The sequence below is a fragment of the Myotis davidii genome, unplaced genomic scaffold, assembly GCF_000327345.1.
Source record: "Myotis davidii unplaced genomic scaffold, ASM32734v1 scaffold523, whole genome shotgun sequence".
Lineage (NCBI taxonomy): Eukaryota > Metazoa > Chordata > Mammalia > Chiroptera > Vespertilionidae > Myotis > Myotis davidii.
Genome location: NW_006295054.1, coordinates 41,010 through 57,291, shown reverse-complemented (window position 1 = coordinate 57,291; position 16,282 = coordinate 41,010). Strand labels below are relative to the sequence as shown.

The 16,282-nt window shown below is 39.4% G+C and overlaps 1 protein-coding gene across 1 annotated transcript; it reads right to left on the bottom strand.

The window, feature by feature from the left end:
* Positions 1 to 512: 512 nt before the first annotated feature.
* On the bottom strand, positions 513 to 16,276 carry TMEM5 (transmembrane protein 5). Its single transcript, XM_015567750.1, has 6 exons — positions 16,031 to 16,276; positions 15,398 to 15,553; positions 11,724 to 11,826; positions 6,865 to 7,179; positions 4,521 to 4,691; positions 513 to 951 (listed from the first exon to the last, which is right to left on the bottom strand). Exons 2-6 carry the CDS (start codon positions 15,447 to 15,449, stop codon positions 534 to 536), a joined length of 1,059 nt encoding a protein of 352 aa, XP_015423236.1. The 5' UTR covers positions 15,450 to 15,553; positions 16,031 to 16,276; the 3' UTR covers positions 513 to 533.
* Positions 16,277 to 16,282: the final 6 nt, after the last annotated feature.

The window sequence follows — 16,282 nt, the reverse complement described above, 5'->3', positions numbered from 1 at the left end:
GATATTTAAATTTAACCCCAACTAGTAAGGAATAAAAAAAAATGAATCAGAAATAACTATTTAGAGTTTACTGTATATACTGGGTACTTCATATATTATTTCATTTCATATTTACCACTTACCCTACGAGGTACCATTATCTCCATTTTACATTGAAAGGAATCAAGACCCAGAGCAATTAGGTGGCTTCCTCCAGGTCCCCAGATAGGTGCAGAGGCTAGGTGTTAACTCAGGCTGTCTGACTCCAAAGCCCAGTCTTTCCACTTCACAATGCTGCTCCCCTAGAGTGGGTTCAATGGTGAGAAGAGTTAAGAAATACTGAGTCGTTCATCTTTATAAAAGCGAGCTGAATAACATTTTAGCTTCATTTTTGGAGTGGCCCAGCAAGGGAGCACTTGGTCAAGCATGACAGACATAACTTAGGGTGTACAGGGCACCGTGAAGAACACTTATAAACACACAGTCACACAAACACACACAATGTTAGGAATCATTTAAAAAATCAGATCTTGGCTCAAAGAGATAATTAATAGTTAACCTTTATTATTTATTAAAAATGAACTTTCTAAAATATTAGTAAATTTTGTTTTTAGCTCTGTTTTGAAGTGTTGATACCAGTGAAGTAACATTTTTCTTCTTTGAATTTTTTCTTGTGAAGTCATAGTTTTCTCTTTTTCTAGAACAGCAGGCAGTTCCGTCCAGTTCTTAATAAAGATAAAGGGAGCGCCCATGGACTTGAGTAACTGCAGAGGAGCATTCTGGGAAACAGATGTATTTCCACAGCTGCCAGCTGTCATGACATCTTCCACCACAGGAACGGAGCCATAGGAGCAAGCCTCATATATTCTATAACATTCCGTGTTTACTCCAACTGGGCACAATGTGAGGTCGCTCTGAAGCAAAGCTTCTTGATAATTCTTAAGGCTTTCATTTGTTTCCTGAGGCTGCCACCTGGAAAATCAGAAAAACAGCTGTAGTTTTCACTTTACTAAGCATATCTTTTGTGGAAAAAAACAAAAAACAGTTTTACTTAAAAAATTTTTATTGATTTTTATAGAGAGGAAAGGAGAGGAATACAGAGATAAAAATGACGACGAGAGAGAAACATCATTGATAGGCTGCCTCCTGCATATGCCTACTGGGGATCGAGCCCACAACGCGGGCATGTGCCCTGATCTGAAATAGAACCAGTGACCTCTAGGTTCACTCAGGCACACCAACTGCGTGATTTTACCTTTAATGTCAGTTACAGGCAATGGTAAACTATTATAGAGATGACAGGCAGAAAAGATAAATAAAACCTTGTCTAAATAGATTTCTTGAAAATATTTAAGAATTTGAAAAGTTTACAGCTACACATTTTTAAAATCCAGTGGTCACCATAAAATTTCTGAATGAATGTTAATTCAGCCAATATTTTCTGACTGCCAAGTTCTTCTCTCTACCTCACCCTCCTAATTCCCCTTGGAGCTTATAATCTAGATCTAGTGATAGAGACAGGTAGCAACCAAGTCAAGTCAGTGAACTACTTAGAAGGTGTTACTAGTAAGTGCTGTGAGGAAAAATGATGCAGAGTCGGGGAGGGGTTGCTGAGGGGGCAGTGTTGTGATTTGAAATAGGTGATCAGGAGCATGTCTCATTACAGGGGCACCTGAGCACAGAGCTGGAGGTGAAGGAGCAAAACGTGCAAATATCTGGGGGAGAACAGAGAGCAAAGAAAGTATAAAGGCCATGAGACAGCGCGTGTGTGGCATGTTCAATGAACACAAGGAAGCCAGGGTGGCTCTGGGGGAAGGATGAGGTCAGAGAATCCTATCTTGCAGGTATGGATCCGAGGGGTGACTGACCTGACCTGTGTGGTATCAGAATCAATCTGGCTGTTGTATTAAGAATGGACTACCCACCGAAACCGGTTTGGCTCAGTGGATAGAGCGTCAGCCTGCGGACTGAAGGGTCCCAGGTTCGATTCCGGTCAAGGGCATGTACCTTGGTTGCGGGCACATCCCCAGTGGGAGATGTGCACAGGCAGCTGGTCGATGTTTCTCTCTCATCGATGTTTCTGACTCTCTATCTCTCTCCCTTCCTCTCTGTAAAAACTCAATAAAATATATTTAAAAAAAAAAAAAAGAATGGACTACCCAGGGGCAAGGGTAGAAGCTGAAAGGTCAGTTCAAAAGCTAGACGTTCTCTCCTGACTGTTCCTATGCTCTCAGTAAAATGAGCAATGGGGTCAGAAGGTATGTATAGTTTGGAAGAGAGAACAAGTTATAAAACATTCTCTTGGAGAGTGGAAGAATACAGAGACAAGGGAAATGGATGGTTGTTGGACACTTGAGGGTCAAGGGCACGTATTAAAAGTGAGATTGATTGGCAGCTTCCTCCAAGTGTTTGGTTGCATGGGTATAGGTTTGGTGCAGGCAAGAGAGCTAGATTTTACCAGAGTTAGGGTTTGCTAAATTAAGAAACAATCAAAGTCAACATCTAACCATGATTGACTATGACACTTAAGTGGGGTAAAGAAGAAAGTAAAGGTATGAGGCGAGCAAAGGACAATGAAAAAGGAGTAGGAACAATGGGTTGTCAGTCCCAGCTAAACTGTAGGAGATTATTACAGAGAATGAGCTGGCCTGACAGGAAATGGTGGTTATCGAGAGAGATGCTGGAACTTGAGACCATGGAGAAGAAGTGGTAGGTGTAGGATAAGGTCTAGGAAAGGACCTTGATAGTGAATAGCTGAGGTCACGTGGAGACCAGATCATGGAGGAGAGGAGGTAAAGGAACTTCAAGACCAAGGTGATGGAAGGACCATCTATGTAGATTTGGGAGTCACCAAAAGTGAGACTGGAGTAATGTCAGAGAGAGTGTGCCAGGAACTAAACTCTTCAAAGAATTAAGGAGATAAACCCAAAGGTCAGAATATACCTCAAAAAGTAAAAGTAATGGATGGTTTTGTCTGCTGGCATGAGATTCAAAATTGCAGGTTTTAAGGAGGGAAAGGGGAGAACGGTCTGGAAGCAGCAACGGGAAACAAGAAGGACAGCTACTTGACCTCCTGGCCCAATGGTATGAGAAGAATTACAAGAATAATTTTATTCCCACCATAAACTTTGCCATTATACACTACCCTCACTCATTCCATTCCAGGCACACGGTCCCTTGTTCCTCAACCATGGTAAGCATGGTTCCGCCTTAGGCCCTTTACATTTGCCCTCCCTCGGCCTGAACTACTCTTCTCCCAAACAGACACAAGGCTCATCCTGCACCTTCGTCATGGCTGAGCTTAAATGTAACCTTCTAGCTCAGTGATGGCCAACTTTTTGAGCTCGGCGTGTCGGCATTTTGAAAAACCCTAACTTAACTCTGGTGCCGTGTCACATATAGAAATTTTTTGATATTTGCAACCATAGTAGAACAAAGATGTATATTTTTGATATTTAATTTATATATTTAAATGCCATTTAACAAAGAGAAACCAACTAAAAAAATGAGTTCGCGTGTCAGAGGTGTCATAGATTCGCCATCACTGTTCTAGCTAGTGCTTCCTTTAGCCACTCTAAACCAGCAAATCTCCACTCCTGATCCCTCATCCTCTCTACATCGCTTCTCTGCTCAACTATTTTTTTTACATGGCATTTCTCATCTTTTCACACATATTTTACTGGTTTGTGTCCTCCAATAAGCATCTAAGTCCTAAGAGGGCACTTATGACTATTTTGTTCACTGCTATATCACTCATGGCTAAAACAGTTGCCTGATAAATGCCTGTTGACTGAATATATATATTATGGTTACACAAATAATGGAATTAGGAGTTACGCTTTCTAGAAGAGAGTATCTGCTATAATGAATGCATTTCTAGATCTAGAAGGGCATTCAATCTCTGGTGACTCTGCTTCATACATGCAAAACTCTATTTGATCTTTTAAAAACAAAATGAGTAATTCCAAAATGTCTTCTTTCACTCCAGAACACCTGTTTCACAATTATCAGGTAAACCAATGGAAGAAAGTCAATCCTATTAAATCAATGTGTACATCCATCCATCCACTGCCCCTTTATCCTGGCCTACTCTTCACAAGGTCCTGTGTTAGATTTGGGATCTGAAGAACAGTCCTTAGGTGCTGTCAGGTTCCTGAGGAGGGAGGAGTGCTCTAGGCCAATACTGGAACACTGAGCTGGTCTGCAGAACACCTCAGGGATGACCTAAGACCTTATTGGCACATTCCCTATTCCCTGTGTGTAAGTTTGAATAACAAATATGACTGAGGAAACCCAAACAATTGACATTGCATATGACAGTTACTAGTGTTCTTCAAGATGAACTATAGCTATAAGAGATTCTCCCTGTTTTAAACGTATACAACCCAAGTTCTTCATAGCTTCAATTACCGATCTATCTCCTAGGAAAAGACAAATATAAGTGGAGTTAACACTGTCTCATTGGAAAACCTGTGCTGCCACATAAAGCAAATCTCAGACAGGAGAACAACATGAATGAATCAAGTAAACACAGAACTTACTGTTCTCTTACTGAGACCCAACAGAGCTTATCAATTCCACCTTGTTTCAAAATGTTCATGAGTGCTTGTCTGGATGAATTTTCATAAATAGTTCCTAGGAAATTACATAAGTAGGGCCTTTCATTATACAGCATTGACCAACTTGCCTCCACCACAGGGAAATTCCTGTACCTGTAAAAAAAAGTACACACGAGTTAACAATATATGACAACAGAAATGGCACAATTCCCATAACCCACATCTTAGCATGATATAGAAAGAAGAGATTTAGAATGCCTTACCAAACCCACAATATAATTTTCCATGCTTACTTTTGAAAAGCCCTTAAATCTATTGACTTAAAAAATAAGATTCTCACAATGACATCTTTTACAAAATTGCAATAGAGACTGTGGGCCAAAGGGCTTTGTTTTTTATATTCTTCAACTTCTATTACACATCTGTAGCTGTAAGGCAGGTTGAATTCAAGACCTTATAAGTATAAATAATCTTTTATATTCATAATGATCATGATTTAATGAGTGCTTTAGCCAAGTGATAGCATACATATTGCTAAAGCAAAGAGCTCCCAGTTCGAAAGCCGTAGGTAGATTAAAAACAAAACAAAATAAAACAAAAAACACACAAAAAAACTTGTGCGCCATACAGGAGAGACCTATTTCAATTGGCCCATTTTTATGGGCATTTGGAAGTAACAGAAATAAAACTGTGTGCCTGAAATATAACCTTCACGTAAGAGCAACACAAAGCTTTATTTAACAGTCTACAACAGGTTTCTCAACCTTAGCATTTCCGCCATTTGGGGCCAGACAATTACGGTATTTGTCACATAAGCTGTCTTCTACACTGTAGGATACATCCCTGACCTCTCTCTGTCCACCAGATGTCAGTATCACCTCTCTTCCCTCCCCTGTAACAACCCAAAAGATTTCCAGACATTGTCAAATGTCTCCTGGGGTGGTGGGTAGGGGGTAAAACTGCCCCTGGTTGAGAACCACTGATTTAAAACAGAGATACTGGCTAGTTCAACATTACTAGAATTACAGAGATTCCATCCCATACTATATTAATAAGTTAGGTAGTATTACTGTGAAAAAGTAATATTTTTTGGCTTCAAAACATTTTATAAATATAGGCTCTACTTAAGGGATGGATTTTTCGGATCCATCCCTTGGCTATACTTAATTTAACCTTTTTGTCTGATCCTACCCTAAATCTATTGAATCAGAATGCTGTAGTGGTAAGCCAGGGATTCTGCCTTATTAATGTGCTTCTCTGGTGATATTCATGTACCAACTAGGCAGCAGACTAAGGCCACATCTTGTATAATAAATATTTGATTCAGATATCATGTTAGTGAGCTTTTTCATAATTCATCCATTCAACAATGATTTACTAAGTGCCTACTTTGTGCAGGCACTGTTTTAGGCTCTGCAGATAAAGTAGTGGAAAAAAAAAAAAGACAAAAATCCCTGTCACTGGGAAGTTTATGTAAAGTAGCAACTCATCTTAAAGCCAACTTACTTTTAATAAAAAACCCCTCTATTAACAGAAAGATAAAAAATAAGTAGTTTTCATGTTGTTGTTTATTTAATTGATTTCAGAGAGAAAGGGAGAGGGCGAGAGGGATAGAAACATTAATGATGAGAGAGAATCACTGATTGGCTGCCTCCTACATGCCCCCTACTGGGGATCAACCCAATAACCTACACATGTGCCCTGACTAGGAATCGAACTGTGACCTCCTGGCTCATGGGTCAACTCTCAACCCTGAGCCACAGGGGCTGGGCAAGTTTTCCATTTTAAAGAGTTTATATATGACATATTGAGAAACCTTAGCTATTAATTAGTACTTCTTTTTAATAGAAATGTGTGCAACCAGTCTTAGTGGCACATCTGAGCATATTATGGTATAATGCTTCCAAGCCCAAGGGTACAGTGTGCTCCTGATTTAATATTACCTTCAAAGAAAAGTAGGTTGTTTTTTTTTAAACTGTTAATTATAGAGATTCTACAATAATGGCTTTAAGTGGGTCTGTTTGTCTGCCATCCTCTGCTAAACCTCTCTTTAAGAAACTTGATAAACTTAAAAATTCATCCCACGCCTTGTGATTTTGAAACACAAAAATGTAATTCATCTGCCTTCCTCATAAAAGGTGAAAATACTCTAAAAACATTATTATCGTTGCTGATGCAGGAGACCAAACCATATTTTTTCCCATGGAAAAGATTGTACCTGGCCTCAATGATCTCAAAAGAACTATATTGCAAATCTAAAACACAATCGCCCTGGTTCTGAAATTCAGGTCTTAGTCTAGAAACATGCCTAATATTTTGTACTTACGTTGCTACTCCTAAAGGCCACTGAAAAACATCCATGTCATTAATCCAGGGGCTGTCATATATGATGAAAAGCAGCTCCACAAAGCCTCCATTTCTTTTGAGGAATTGGTTGATCCATTCATTGTTACAATGTTCATTTCCAAGCAAAACAACAGCAACATGCTGGAGTTTTTGAGTTTGTACTAAATTTTGTACATAAAGTAACCACTGGGTGGCATAAAAGACCTTTGCTTTTTCTCTTCCATTTAAAATGAGTACCACATTATTCACATCAACCGGGAAGTACCCGGGGACTACAGCTGGACCAGTGATGAAACTGTAACAACAAACAAGACACAAAGGAAAAAGAGAACAACCAGAAATTTTAAATCATTTTATATAAAATCTACAAGTTGAATGTTCCTATAAAAGCTTGCACTTACTGTGATGAGTAATGAGCTCACTACCTTCTTATAGTAGCAATATCTGGAAATTCTAAAAAAATAGAATCAGACATATTTTATTCTATCATGATCTTTGGAAATAAGTTCAACTTTCTTATAAGTGACAGATGCTTATTGAAAATACTAGAATTGAATATTGATAATGAGTTAGCATCTGGCCTTTGTCTTATCAAATGAGTAGAAATTTCTCTATATATTATGATAATGCCTGCACATGGAAATTACAGGATTTGGAAGGGAGTCTTCTGGGGATAAGCAAAGGCCATGATGAGCAGAAGTAAGATTCCTCCTTAGAAATTAAAACTAAAGTTGCCTGAAGATTTCAAACCATAAATCAACATATGATGGATATCAGTAGAGATAGGCAAAGTTCCTTCAAGAGACAGAATGGATCTCAGGCTAGCTTGTAACCTACTTGAATACATTAATATAAAGAATATGTCAATAAGGTATTTGTGGGGAGGTACATAATGGAGAAATAATAGACAGTAATAGAAGCACAGAAAAAGTAGAACTGAAAGGGAGGGAGATGTTGCAGTACCTATTTAAGTATTTTTAACAACAAGACTTCTATAGTGGTTATTATGTGCCAGAGACTATACATCTTTTTTTTTTTTTTAAAAATATTTTTTATTGATCTCAGAGAGGATGGGAGAGGGAGAGAGACATAAATGATGAGAGAGAATCATTGATTGGCTGCTTCCTACACGCCTCCTACACGCCCCCTACTGGGGATGGAGCCCACAACCCAGGCATGTGCCCTTGACTGGAATCGAACCTGGGACCCTTCAGTCCACAGGCTGACACTCTATTCACTGAGCCAAACCGGCTGGGGCGACAATACATCTTTTAATGAATTTAATCTTCATAGCAATCTGGTGAAGTAGAAACTACTATTTGCCTTATTTTAAACGTAAAGAAATCCAGGTACAGAGAGGAGAAGAAACCTGCCCAATGTCAGGTAGCTAAAATAGGTAAAGCTGGAAATTGAACTGAGATATTTTGGCTGCAAAGTCTATACACTTACAACTCAATCACACGGCTCCTCTGCCCAGAGGTGACAGGGCTTCCTGAGGCTGGCTCAGTTCAGTGTGCCCTACACGTATTCATGTGTTCATATGCTGAGACAGACTATGCTACTGATGATTCACTGGTGAATAATGAGTCACTTATCCCTTCTGAAACACACAGAATTTGGAAGTGATACCACTGTAATTAGTCTAGTTATTAATAATGGGAAAGGAGCAAAGGGAAGGCCAAATATTCTAGGCATGTCATTTTGGCAGCTTCGCCATGAAGCTACAACTTTACACTTCTCAGGGGACCAGCAAAGGGAAGAATAGACACATGCCCAGTAAAGTTGGGGAACTAGCAAAGATGCTTACTGTCACACTGGGAACAGAGGTCGTGGCCAGAGTGGGCGTGGCCACTGCAAGCACAGGAAGAGCTGGGATGCTTAATTCCCTGAAGGAAGAACTTCTCTCGGTTCCTCTTGTGCTCTTGGTTGATCCTGGCTTGTGGGGCTTTCACTCCTGCTTCCTCCATTCGCCCACATGGCCCATGGCCTTGTGAACCCTCACATACAATGGACTAATGAACTGTAACTAGCCTGATGCTGAGGTGGACCCGGCTACAACATGGAATGGAAACTCTGGGTCCTGGCTTTGCTTTTAGCTTTACTGAAACCCCAGCTGCACCTCTTCTATAACTGGACTAAGGGAAATGGGACTTTGGGAACCCAGGAATGCAATTCCACGCAAATAAAAATCACTCATCTTCCTGTGCGAGTCTCAGAAAACTCTTTTTCTTGAGATAACATAAGGACTCCACCTCCAGCATCCAGTGGGGAATGGGATACCCTAATAACAGGTACTGCACATTGTTAAATCCCTTATTTTGATTCCATATTTAATTGGGTATCAACTGTAGCTTGCCTATATGGAAAGAATGTGCTGGTCAAATCAATACAAGCATGTGGACTGGCAGTTCTAGTTCCTGAGTTACTTGGTATCCTGGATTACATTTTTGGGGCCTATGAGCTGATAAGAATCAGCATTCATGAGCCTGATCAACCCTGGAACGCTAATGATATCCTTTCTACTTCTGCCTCAGAACTGTTGTGAGGCTAAAAGTAAATGACATAAGCTCTTTGTAAAGAAAAAGATTTATTTAAACAAACTATATTACACATATTTACAAGTAACCTAATAGTACTCAGAAATGCTTTCCATTTATTTCTTCAAGGTGACTCATCACTTCAGATTCACTTTTGGTCAAACAAGGATGAATGCGTTGAAACATTTAAGATATAACCCCTGTAGCTCAATTCAACTCAAAACTTGCAATTCCATAAAAGTTTATGAATTTAGTAAAATAAGCCAGACCAAAAAACTTAAAAACCATATGATTTCACTCATATGTGGGATATAAACTGAAAGCAACAAATGAACAAACAAGAAAAACAAATGAAAACTCACAGACAACATATGGTGGTTATCAGAGGGTAGTAAAGAATAATGGGGGTCAAATGTATGGTGATAAAAGATGATTTGACTCTGGATGGTGGGCATACAATGCAATATACAGACTGTGTATTATAGACATGTGTTCTTGAAACCTACATAATCTTATTAGCCAATGTCACATGGATAAATTTAATAAAAAAAGACAAAAGTTTATTAATTCCGGATAAATAATTAGGTATGCTACTTTTCATGAGCCTAAAATTTGAATAACTTGTTTTTAAAAATCTGCCACAGTAGTGAACTTCTTTGAATAGATGGTTCTCTTAAATCCTAAGAGAAAATAGCATTGCTATTTGATCATAATATAAGATGTCAGGTAAAAATTTCAGAAGGGAAGATTTTCTTTTGGGAAGTAGTGCTGTTTGCTCAAATCCTTTGCTATCATTATAGTAACAGTATATAATAACTTCTCTGAGAATATTTAAGACTTTTTCCTGAAAATTCTGTATATTTTGGGTAGAACTATTACACTAATACTGATAACACATTTACTTTTTAAAATATCAAATATTAGATTTACATGCATAATTCTAATTGACTTTCAAACACCCCAATTCAGCTGTTTTAAATTTAGGACTATATATATAATAAACTCCTGAATGGGATTAGATCAATAGAACCCAGGAGATGAAAAGAAAAATAATCACTATCAACGATGATATAACAAACCTGTTTACAGCCCTAGCCAGTCAGGCTCAGTGGATAGAGTGTTGGTCTGTGGACTGAAGGGTCCCAGGTTCGATTCCAGTCAAAGGCAAAAGTCCAGGTTGCGGGTTTGATCCCCAGTAGGAGGCATGAAGGAGGCAGCCAAAAAATGATTCTCTCTCATCATTGATGTTTCTATCTCTTTCTCCCTCTCCCTTCCTCTCTGCAATCAATAAAAATGTATTTTTTTTTAAAAACCCTATTTACTTTTCAAGAATGATTACTTTGAAAAGATTCATGCAATGAAATTTCTTTCCAAGTGTATCTATACTAATAAAAGGGTAATATGCTAATTAGACCAGACATCCTTCTGGACGTCCTCCCAGACAAAGCCACAGTGGCGGGGGCCGAGGCAGAGGCGGTTAGGGGAGATCAGGCCGACAGGGGAGGGTCTTTAGGGGTGATCAGGCCAGCAGGCAGAGTGGGTAGGGGCAATCAGGCAGGCAGGGAGGTGAGCGGTTAGGAGCCAGCGGTCCTGGATTGCAAGAGGGATGTCCGACTGCCGGTTTAAACTGGCAGTCGGACATCCCTCAAGGGGTCCCGGACTGAAGAGGGTGCAGGCCGGGCTGAGGAACCCCCTCCCCCCATGCACAGATTTTGTGCACTGGGCCTCTAGAATAAAATAAAGAAAAAAGAATGCAGTGAAAATTCAATTAAAATGAGATTAATTACAATTTTTCCTCTTGATTTCTCTAAGAAATGGAATCCTAACAGAAAACAGAATCTTTGGTTAAAAATTTTCCCCTAACATCATTATTACAGAAAGGCATTTAAAAATAATTATTTTTATTTTTTATTTCAATAAAAAGCAAAATCTAATAGAAAATAGCATTCTTTCATATGATAAAATTATCGTAATTTTTCTAAATTAAATCTTAAGTCTATCTATTAAAAATCTTTAGAAAATATGCAGTTATAATTAAAAGTTTTATAAAAATAAAAGCTCAAAAATGTCTTAACAATACATTGATTTTATTGAATGTAAAAAACAGATTTTTAGTATTGCAGTAAAGTTCATAGGTCGATGCTCAACCACTGAGCCATGCTGACTGGGTGAGATTTCTCTATTCTTAACAAGTTGAAGTGGAAATACTTTCTATGATATAGTTTCCTCTTATTTTCCTTCTAGTATTTACAAAAAACATTGTATGGTAAGCCAGCAAAGGTTAATGTTGTAAAGTTAATACCTGTAATGTGTTCTTCCTACAATTGAATTTCCTTCTCTCCATTGAGCAGTCACATCAGTAGGATCAAGTATGCCTTCAAAAATATGCTCCCAGAGATACAAACCTAGTAATTACATAAACAAAACCATTTACTGTCTGATCTACTCTGGTATGCAGAATGAGCATAAGTTTTGCTCTTTTATATCATTTGATTAGGAAAATAGATTTTTAGTAATAGGGTACAGGGGCTATAGGAAACTAGAGATTATGTACTCATACATTATGAGTACCTATAAATGGGGTATAATATAATAAATATTTAAAATTCTGGAAGTGGCTTTGGAATTAGGTAATGGAAAGAAGCTGAAAGAATTCTGAGGAGTATGATTTTAAAAAAGAGCCTAGATTAAACTGCCTTGAACAAATTGTAGGCAGAAATATGGTATGTTACTGACTCTGCTAGTGAGAACTCAGAAAAAGTTGGGAGCACAGTAGGCAAAAAACCTATCATCTTAGGGGACACCTAAATCATAAGCAGACTGTTGGTAGAAATATGTACATTAAAAGCACTGTTGGTGAGGGTTCAGGAAGTGAGTAACATGCTATTAAAAGCTAGAGGGAAGTGGACTGTTATACAGTCATACACCACATAATGACATTTCAGTCAATGATGGACTGCATATTAGATGGAGGTCTCATCCTATCCAATAAAAGACAAAGATGCTAATTGACCATACCTTTGCTACGCCCATCAGCCAATCAGAGCAATATGCAAATTAGCCACCAACAAAGAATTTGCATACTGTAGGCAGGGCTGGCCAGCACGAGTCGCCAGCCGGGACCCTCGTGTGCCACCTAAGCCCCGCCGCCAGCTGGGACCCCTGTGTGTGGCCTGGGCGGCCGGGAACCCCGTGTGCGGCCCTGGGTGCCGGGACCCCTGTGTGCGGCCCTGGGCGGCGGGGCTTGGTGGCGTGATCGGCCCGAGAAAGTCTTATTCTTGCAGGAATCTTCCTGCAACGGGCCTCTAGTCTATATATATATATATAAAAGCCTAAGCAACCGAAAGACCGAACAACCAGTCGACCGGTCGCTATGATGTGCACTGACCACCAGGGGGCAGTTCAACACAGGAGCTGACCCCTGATGGTCAGTGCGCTCCCACAGCCAACCTCCCGTAGCCGGCCAACCTCTCATGGTCTCTCTCCCTGGCCAACTGGCCCCAATCGGGCCCGGGTGAGATGGCCCCAATAGGCCCTGACAGTTGGCTAGGCCGAGGGACCCCACCCATGCACGAATTCGTGCACCAGGCCTCTAGTAAGATTATAATGGAGCTAAAAAATTCCTATGCCTAGCAATGTCATCAAGTCATAGTACAATGCATTACTCACGAATCTGTGGTGATGCTAGTGTAAACAAACTTACTGTGCTGCTAGTCATAGAAAAGTATAGCACATATATTTTTAGTAGTAGGATACACCATCTAGGTTTGTGTAAGTATACTCTGATGTTTGCACAAGGATGAAATCACTTAATGGCATTTCTCAGACCGTATACCTTTGTTAAGTGGCATATTATGTATAGCAGCAGAAAGCTTAGCTGAATTGTGTCCTGCAGTTGTGTGGAAAGCAGAACTTGTAAACAATAAATGTGGATATTTAGTTGAAGAGATTTCTAGGCAAAATGTTGATGCTGTGGCCCGGTTTCTTCTTATTGATTATAGTAAAACATGAGAGGACAGAGAGATTGAGGGAAAAACTGTTAAGTAAAAATGAACCAGGACTTGATGATTAGGAAATTCTCAGCCTACTCAGATTGCAAAAGAGGTGAAAATTTAGGAGATTCACTGTCGGAAAAGACTGCTCTTGAGAGGAGGCCAAGGATATGACTTGATATCGTTAGGCTAGAGCCTCAGAATATAAAAAGATCATACTATTTAGTCATATAGAGGGCTCTTTGAAGATATTAGAGCAGGGGTGGGCAAACTTTTTGACTCGAGGACCACAATGGGTTCTTAAACTGGACCGGAGGGCCGGAACAAAAGCATGGATGGACTGTTTGTGTGAACTAATATAAATTCAAAGTAAACATCATTACATAAAAGGGTACGGTCTTTTTTTTTTTAGTTTTATTCATTTCAAACGGGGCGGACCCGTGGGCTGTAGTTTGCCCACGGCTGTATTAGATGCATAATTTATGGATCTCCTTCAGTAATCTTAGCAGAAGCCAGAAATAGAGATGGGGTTGTCCAGGAAAAACCTGTGGAGGAGCTCTTTCCTAATGCAGCAAGTCCGCATGACATACACAGGAGACCCACAGGTTCTTGAGAATGTTGTATCAGCAGAAACACTGGCAGCTTGGACTAAAAGAGACCCAGAGAAGCTGAAATGAGAGGAGGCTGCTGGACTTCCAAATCCTATCTTCAAGAAACAGGCTGGAAAACTACTGATCTGAAAACACTTGCTAACCTTCATGAAAAAGGAAGAATGACTTCAAAGCCAGAGCCGAAAGGCCAGAAGCAAAGCTTGAGCCACAGATTATTCCCAGGCCTTGAAACTAATGGAGTTTTCCTGGTTGAATTTCAAAACTGTTTGGACCAGTGACTCAATATTACTACCATTTTCTCCCTTTTTAAGTGGGAATATCTATAACTGGTATGCTATTACTGTGCCTGGGGAATAGGTTGATGAAAGTAAAATTTGATAAAACTCATCTGCCACTTTGTGCTTATTAGATTAAAAATGAAAAGTCTGGAAATAATGAAAACTTGTTAAGATCTAGATTGAATTAAAAACTAGAATGAGAAAATAGTAATTTAAAAGAAGAAATTAATATTAGAGATTTTATAAAGAAAAAAATTGTTAGAACTTGATGATTGGAGGCCTGGTCTTGGGTACCTGAAATTTAAAGATCAGTTAGTAATCTTGCATGTATATTTGCATGCAAGTGTGAATGAATTTATGAAACAATATGGGGCAGGCTTTGTCCTCTTTTACTTTCCTCTCATCTGGCACTTTCTATCCATATACCTTACTGTATGTATAAATCCAACTCATGTTTAAAGGCCAAATAAAGCCCCTTCTACATCACTAAATTCTTTCTGACTCTTCTAAGAATTGAGGGTTCCATTCTCTAATTGAGGGTAATATATAACTTGGAATGCTAGGCTCTCATGATACTCAGAGGAAAATGCTTTTGTGGGCAATCAAGGTTAATCAGCTGCATACTATATCCCTTTCTTGGACATTGACAATGAATATTGGCCTATGAAAGGCTCTGAGAAATAAAAAAAAAGAACCTGCTTTAACTTCGCTCAGTTCAATGTTGCCCAAACTTGTTTGGGCAGCAAGGGCAGTGGCCACAACTTGTACTTGTGTATCAAGTATCGATAAACAGATTCATAAAAATTCAGTTGACACAGGCAGGTAACTATAATAATGCTTACATGACCCATTCTTTGTATCTACAAATCAACCTGTGCTCAACTAAAGACCAACAATAGAATGAGTGCATGTATTTACACAGATATTGCCTAACAGAAAGGAGAAATAAAATACTGAAAAAACCCTGAAAAAAATGTATCATGATACCTTTAACAAATGAAGAAATAAACTATAAATGCATTAAAATGAATTGAATATTAATAAAGTACATTTTCTGATTCTTTTTACATGTCTTGGCTCTACACAGTAACTTACCAATGGCAGCTTTGCCCCAGATTTGTACTCGGAAGTCTGTTTTCCCTTTCATGGATTTATTTAATATTTGGAGACTAGTTTTAAATCTGTGTTGTTGCTCATTTTTCTCATCTCCTTCCCAAGGATTCCATTCTTCACTTCCCAAAGTAGATTGTTCTGCGTTTTAAAAACAGTAACAGTGTTCATTAGTATGGTAGAGCTGTAGCTAAATTCAAGCCATTCAAATGAGATGTTAGAGAGTTCTAATTTCACCCTAACTTCAGCTCTTCAAAGAGGTGAACTAAATTTGAACTGGATAAACGTACACATTACAAAAAGGAAATTAGAATCTAATTTCTATCAACCCTTTATTATGAAAGATCTTTAACCCAAAACACAAAATTATCACTCCCAAACAAAAACCTTCTAAAATAAGTGGATAATATGTATCAAGTTACAAGTTTAACTTTTGCATCTCTTGATTGTATATAATACGTAGCCTACACATAAAAACTTGACTTCGAATAAAGTGTCCAACACTTTTACATACTCTTGTGCAAAATTCTGAGAAAAGGGGAGAGATGAATGTCCGCTCCTGGCATAGGGCAGGGGATCAGGATTTGGCGGTCAAGCGCCCTGGCCTTCGGAAATCACCGCGTGGCTAGAGAAGGCTCTCGGTTCCAATATGGAAATGGATGCAATGAGCCCCGCGGCATCCCCGAGGAGCCGGGAAGACTGTGGCGGCGTCTTGGACACTGAAGAGGTTTTAAAGGGGTGCGGGTCTGTCGGCTTTGGGGGTGGCAATTGGGGACGGCGTGTGGGATCCCGGCAGACTGAGGTCTCAGTGCACCCCCCCAAACCCCGCGCCCAGGGCCGGCGAAGGAGAGCGGGAAGAAGGCGCAGGCG